This window comes from Lampris incognitus, unplaced genomic scaffold (assembly GCF_029633865.1).
Source record: "Lampris incognitus isolate fLamInc1 unplaced genomic scaffold, fLamInc1.hap2 scaffold_240, whole genome shotgun sequence".
NCBI classification, from domain to species: Eukaryota; Metazoa; Chordata; class Actinopteri; order Lampriformes; family Lampridae; genus Lampris; species Lampris incognitus.
In genome coordinates this window covers 50,699-58,225 of record NW_026611198.1, presented here as the reverse complement: position 1 = coordinate 58,225, position 7,527 = coordinate 50,699, and the positions used below count along the sequence as shown (strand labels likewise).

The 7,527-nt window shown below is 48.5% G+C and overlaps 1 gene segment (V, D, J or C); it reads left to right on the top strand.

Annotated features, from left to right (window-relative positions):
• Positions 1-441: 441 nt before the first annotated feature.
• On the top strand, positions 442-874 carry LOC130133159 (T cell receptor alpha variable 38-2/delta variable 8-like; the record flags this gene model as incomplete). The annotated part of the segment is given in 2 exon segments: positions 442-460; positions 555-874. Coding segments are annotated over 2 exon segments (339 nt in total), but the record flags the coding sequence as incomplete, so codon positions are not given.
• Positions 875-7,527: the final 6,653 nt, after the last annotated feature.

Below are 7,527 nucleotides of genomic sequence, written 5' to 3'. Positions count from 1 at the left end.
GATGAATGTACTTTTCCAAAAACAATGATTTCCACATTTTTGTTTGTTGTCAATGTTATTCATAAGACAATGCAATTCTTCTTCAGGTTTTCTCCATAAAAGACAAACTAAGAAAAAAAAATCTAAATACTAGTTATGTACAATATTAAATGTGTGATTCATTTGCAAAGTTTAACCAACATGCATTCAACTTTACATCAATCACACAAATAATAACATAACACTTGCTCATTGTTTTAAAGGCAATTCCCCTCAACAGGAATATGATCTAAAATGTGTTGTACTGTCTGAACCATTCAACAAGCCCCTCCTTCAAATCTACCACTTAGTGTTGGAGATTAAACAAGGTTCCACAGTGAGACACAGGAAGTCCTCTCTGGTCACTGGAGCTCATAGTTACTGAACAGAAGAGCTATGAGCTTCCTGCTCATCTCACTGCTGTTGGCTGCTATGTGCTTTGGTAGGACACAACTCTATGTTTGCTTGTTATTAATCTGAACTTTGTCTTATTGATTCTTTTCCTCACACTGACACCGTCTGTTGTTGTCCCACAGAATGCAGAGCTCAAAAAGACAACGTGCTCCAACCCAAAGGAGATGTGACTGTTAGTGAGGGAGAGACAGTAACACTGGACTGTCACTATAACACCAGTGGATCAAGTGCATATCTTTACTGGTACAGACAGGCTGCAGATGACAAGCCCACATTCATTCTGAGCCGCTTTTCTGTTGGATCAGGGAACACAGTGGACGGGTTCAAGGAGAGATTTGATTCCAGCCTGGATTCCAGCTCAAGATCAGTTCCTCTGAAGATCCAGAGTCTGCAGCTGTCTGACTCTGCTGTGTACTACTGTGCTCTGAGGCCCACAGTGACAGGAAACTGCAAGACGTACTACAAAAACCTTTGGAGTGTCTATCAAGAATCCAGAGACAACGCAATTTTAAACCACATCCACTAGAGGGCAGTATTCACATTTTAATCTCATCACTCCTTGTTGAAGAAAAACAAATTGGACAGTTTGACAAGCCAGCTTCCTACAACTGCTGATTTGTCCAATGTGTCAATACAACATTCAAAAACATTTTATTCTGCATTGAAATGTTAAATTCTCTTGATAAAGAAAATTATTAATGTCATATGTAATTTCATTTAACAGAAGATAGTCCTGTATCGTATTCTAGTGTTAGAAGAAAACATAACTGTAAATCTCATACTGTCTCACCAAGCAGAACAACTAAGTGACATAAGGTTAAGATATTGTGACTTGTTTTTAAGTCTTTAAATGGGCTGGCACCACTTTATTTATCTGAGCTAACACATCATCATACACCAGTCAGAGCACTCAGGTCAACACACCAGATGCTCTTACATGTCCCGAGATCCAGGCTGGAGAATAGGGGCGACAGAGCCTTTGCAGTGGCTGCTGCCCTTGATCTCTGGAACAATCTACCAGGACACATCAGATCTGCTCAGACCCCAGACTTTTAAATCTGTGGTAAAGACCTACCCCTTCTCGCTGGCATTCAATCCAAGTTGAGCTGGACACCGTGATTTTACTGTGCAAATATCATTTTACTCTTATGTTTCATTATTTACATTCTATATTCTTTATTTTATTATGTTGTCGTTACATAATTTTATTCTTATATGTGTCACTTGTTTTATATTGTATTTTAAGCTTGTACAACACTTTGCTTCAACTGTGGTTGTTTTGAATGTGCTATATAAATAAACTTGAGTTGACTTGACTTGATGTAAAGAGAAAAAGGCCAATTTAAAGGTAATATAATATGAAATTGTAATAGGCTATTCAATCCATTAAAGATTAGATCAACCTTAAACCAGGATATTCTGAGTGTTTTATTCATATATTCTTGCTAAACCGGTCTGGTCAGTGAATTGTAATGAGCGATCAAAGGGAGAGACCAAGACCTAAGCTCGAAGGCCTCATGCAGGGAAGTTCATGAGACACTTTACTGAACGAAGGATGGGTTTTGTTTTCAAGGGACTGGTGAGTCCTACTCTATTAATTATCTATAGAGTTGATTAACATTGTTGTTGACAATGCTCAAATTTGCAGTTGTGAGATTTGTCCCCTAATTTTTGCAGCATGCAGTACAGACTTCTCTGCTTGACTGACTCTTTACATCCGATAATTCCCTCCCAGAGCCTCCGATTCCATCGACGGTTGCACCCCACAGTAGTTTTCTCCGATAGCTCCCCCCACTGGCCTCATCTGTCATTAACCCTCTTACTGGGGGTTTTCCCCATATAGACTACTATTAGGCACTGGGTCTCTTATCCACACAACATATTACGGCTGGACTGGCATGTGGACCACAGTGTGCTAACTCCTCTAGTTAAATCAGCTGTATATATGCAGAAGGCATGTCATAAGTTTGCCCTCTACAATATCCGATCTATTCCCAACAAAGCCCCTCTGGTCAACGACTTCATCACAGAGCACAAACTGGACTATTTATGTCTGACAGAAACCTGACAGTCACAAATTGATTTCTACAGCTAAATTAAACAAATCCACCATGTTTGTTTATGCAAACCTTGGTCTCCTTGCAGAGGAGGCGGCCTTGAGCAGATTTATTGTGATAGTTTAAAACTAGTGTAGAGCCGAAGGAACGGAGAAGACCGTAGGTTCACACTTTAGCCGTGTAGGCAACTTTCTTTCATCCACGGTAAATCAGAGACAACAAAACCACAGCTCGACTGAGCGGAGGCGGCAAGAATCCTCAGAAAACTGGCTGGACAACCATAACTTAACCCTGCGGTAACCTGCCAGGGCAACCCTGACTTAACCCTTAGTTCCCGGGGTGAATTCTGTCCCCAATACGTGTCCACCACATGAGCCCCCCCAGAATTCGCCCTAGTAATCGAAGTCAGGCAGGCGAGGGGGCCGACAGGCCGTCCGCGGCGGCTCCGGGTAACCGGGGCCGGAGTGTCTCTGGGAGGCACTGACGTGGGCTTGCGGAGGTCGGCCTGAGGAGCAGAAGAGGCAGCGCGGGCCTCCACGGGGGGAGGAGGCGGAGCCGGGGGACGACCGCGACGAGGAGGTTGGGCTAACTCCAACGGCTGCGTCAAGTCCAGGTGTGCAGGTTTAACTCGGTCTACTGAAACATGCTTGGCCGTGCCCCCAAAATCCACCACCAGGTGCTTAGTTCCCCATTCCAGGACGTGGAAGGGGCCGTCATAAGGGGGCGGTGTGCGTCGTGACGGATGAACACGTACTCCGCTGACTGCAGACCTGGGGGCACCTGGGACACCGGAGCGCCGTGTTGGGCGGTAGGGACGGGTGTGAAAGCTCTGACCCCGTCCAGCAAGGAGGCTCGTTGGTCCACAGCTGACCAGGGACGCGTTGCGTTGGGCATGAAATCGCTTGGGACTCGCAGTGGCGTGCCGTACACCAGCTCCGCAGAGGAGGCTTGTAGGTCTTCCTTCGGGGCGGTCCGCAGGCCCAGCATGACCCATGGGAGCTTGTCGACCCAGTTGCAGTCCTTGAGAGTAGCCCGAAGCGCAGCCTTCATGGACCGGTGGAAGCGCTCACATAGGCCGTTCGCCTGAGGGTGGTAAGCGGTAGTGCGGTGAAGCTTGACGCCCAGAGCCTCACCCACAGCACTCCATAGCTCTGAGGTAAACTGTGGCCCGCGGTCAGATGAAAGGTCGGAAGGCGTACCGAAACGTGAGACCCACGACCCAATAAAAGCCCGGGCCACATCAGCAGACGTCGTGGATGCCAGGGGAACAGCTTCAGGCCAGCGCGTAGTCCTGTCCACCACAGTGAAGAGGTAGGTGAACCCATGGGAGGGGGGTAGGGGACCAACCAGGTTGACGTGGACATGGTCAAATCGTCTCTCCGGCACTGCGAAGCATTCCAGGGGCGCCTTAATGTGGCGGTGTATCTTAGCCCGCTGACAGGCAACACACGAGTCGGCCCACGCTTTCACGTCTCTCTTAAGTCCCTCCCACACAAACTTAGCAGAGGTCAGGCGCACGGATGGCTTACCGCCTGGATGAGAGAGGCCGTGCACAGCTTCAAATACGGGGTGTCTCCAGCTGTCCGGGACGATGGGCCTGGGCTGTCCTGTGGAGATGTCACACAGGAGGGTGACACCTGTGTCGCTGAAAGGAACGTCCTGCAGGCGGAGCCCCGTGTCGGAGGTCTGGAGACGGAGGATGCTCGGGTCCGTGGCCTGGTCAGCGGCCATCTGTGCATAGTCCAGGCGTAGGTGGACCGCTCCAATCACTGCCCTAGAGAGGTAGTCAGCTACCTGGTTAGACTTACCAGCGATGTGCTGGATGTCAGTAGTGAATTCCGAAATGTAGGAGAGTTGTCGCTGCTGGCGAGCGGACCATGGCTCGGCCGTCTTGGACATGGCAAACGTGAGGGGCTTGTGGTCCACGTACGCAGTAAACTCGCGGCCCTCTAGCAGGAAACGGAAATGCCGGACGGCGAGCCAGAGACCGAGGAGTTCCCTGTCAAAAGTACTATACTTGCGCTCTCGGGGTGTAAGCTGGCGACTGAAAAAGGCCAAAGGCTGCCAAGTCCCCCCCACCCACTGCTCGTGAACCGCACCAACAGCATAGTCCGATGCATCCGTGGTTATGGAAATAGGCACTGTAGGTGAAGGATGCGCTAGCAGGGTAGCCTGGGAGAGCGCAGCTTTAGTCTCGGTGAACGCACGGTCCCGCTCTGCTGTCCAGTCGACCGCCTGGTTGGGGGACATGCCTTTCAGCGCCTCGTACAGTGGCCGGATGATAAAGGCGGCTCGGGGAATGAAGCGGTGGTAGAATGTCACCATCCCGATGAACTCCCTGAGCGCACGAGCTGTTTGGGGGCGCGGAAAGGCCGCCACCGCTTCCACCTTTGAGGGCAGGGGGACCGCCCTGTCCCCAGTGATGCGGTGCCCGAGGAAATCAATGGCCGTCAGCCCGAACCAGCACTTCGCCGGGTTGACGATCAGCCCATGCTGGCTGAGGCGTGTGAAGAGGGTGTGAAGATGGGACAGGTGTTCTTCCTCGGAGGCGCTGGCGATGAGTATGTCGTCCAAATAGACGAAGATGAAAGGAAGGCCACGGAGCACTGAATCCATCAGCCGCTGAAAGGACTGGGCCGCGTTTTTGAGTCCAAATGGCATTCGTAGGAATTCAAATAGGCCGAATGGGGTAGTCACCGCTGTCTTGGGGATGTCCGAGGGGTGCACGGGAACTTGATGATAACCACGGACCAGGTCGACTTTTGAGAAGACGCGTTTGCCAGACAGGTTTGCAGAAAAGTCCTGGATATGCGGGACAGGATAGCGGTCGGGCGTGGTGGCGTCATTTAGTCGGCGGTAGTCCTCGCATGGGCGCCAACCTCCATCAGGCTTAGCGACGATGTGGAGTGGGGACGCCCACGGGCTGTCAGAGCGGCGGATGATCCCCATGCGTTCCAGGTGCTCGAACTCAGACTTGGCAATGGCGCATTTGGCGGGGTCGAGACGCCTGGCTCTGGCGTAGACCGGGGGCCCCTTCGTAGCAATGTGATGATCCACCCCATGCTTAACGGTGGGTGCAGAGAAGGTAGGCTGGGTGAGGTCAGGGAACTCAGCGAGGAGGTGGTTGAATTTGTCTGCCTCTGAGAGAGAGTTGGCAAGCCCTGCATAGGCCGCTTCCACCCGCGTACATGCGAAGGAGGAGAAGGTTAAGGCGTCGACCAGACGGCTGTTCTGAATGTCCACCAGCAAACCGTAAGCGCACAAAAAATCAGCTCCGAGGAGGGGAAGCGTTACATTGGCCATGACGAACTCCCATGTGAAACGTTGTCCACCAAAACACACTTCTACAGACCGCACGCCGTAGGTGTGGATAGGGCTGCCGTCAGCCGTCGCCAACTGGGGGCCCCGCTCCCCGCCCATGATGTCGACGTCAGTAGCAAGGAGCACGCTTCTCTGTGCGCCCGTGTCAAGCTTTATGGTGGCGTGCTCCACATCTGAAGCATGTTAGCCCTTGTCTCGTGGCATTGTCTCTCGTGGACACTGGCGGTCCCGTGGTTGTGTCCACCGGCTGCACACCCACAGCTCCTGCGGGCGGCGCTGCAGCCGCAGTTCCCCGGTCCATGATTTTAGCGTTCGATGTGACGGATTCAATTAGTCCAGCAATAGTCACAGCCTTTTCCAGAGTTAGGGGCACCTCCAGCATCAAACGCTCTCTTATCTGATTGGAGTTAGTCTTTTCCACCAACTGGTCCCGTAGCACGTCATCCTTAAACGTTTTAGAGTCGCACGCAGCAGCAAGTTCTCTCAGCGCGGACACGTACCGTGCCACTGATTCTCCGTGATGCTGACTCCGTTGTCTAAACTTATATCTTTCAGCCACCACCTTAACAGCAGTGTAGCACTGTAGATGTTGACAGTTGACTAGGACCAGTTCTAGGTACGTAGGAGCAGTTTATAACTAGCATCAAATGATTGGTCATGGCTTTGGTGCATCTTCAGGACACCATCAGCATACTATTTGACAATGTTCATGATCAATGTTTCTCATTAACTTGATAGAGACGGTTGGACCTCCACCTTCCTATGACATTAGTTACATCACATGAATGACTGACTTCAAGCCTTTAACTTTAGTTTTCATGGTGGCTGGAGTCTGGTTTCAGGACTCATGTCTTTGCTTACTTGTTGTCATTTAGTCCATTCAGGTTCTTCATAGTGATGAAGAGTCATGTAGAGCTGAGTGGAATCACAGCTGAATCCTCAGAGATACACTGAGATGCTAAAACTTCTTCAAATTATGAAAACAGATCAACAGTCTGAGGATGATTTTAGGTTTCAGACATCTACAATTAAAATGATGAGGGAAAAACAAACCTTTATTTCTTTCCAAATACTCCATCAGCTTTGCTGTGATTCCATCAGTTTATTAGCACATCACACCCCACACTCTTTAATGACACAGGATGAATGTACTTTTCCAAAACAAAGATTTCTGAATTTTTATTATCTATGTTATTCATAACACAACGCAATTATTCTTCAGGTGTTCTTCATAAAAGGCAAAAGAAAAAAAACAAAAACAAAAAACAAAACAAAACACAAACAAAAACAAAATCCAAATAATAAATAGCTCAAATTTTAAATATTTGAATATTAAATGTCTTTCATTTTCAAAGATGAACCAAAATGGATTCAACTTTATAAGAATCACATAAATAAGAACAACATAATACGTATTGATTGTTTTAAAGACAAGTCCCCTCAACAGGAATATGATGTAACTTATACATTTTAACTTATTTTAAACTTATTTTTAGCTGGGTCTTCATGTGTGTATATCTTATACTGTGTTTGCTGTGTTTGTCTGTGTCTGTCTTGCACTGTTTGGTGAAGCCACAGCCCTCATTTCATTTTTAACATGTGCCTGCACATTGTTTTTAATGACAATAAAATTGAATTGAATTGAATTGAATGTAAAACGTGTTTTACTGTCTGAACCTGTCAGCAGCAGTAATAACAGGGGATTGGTCATCAGCCC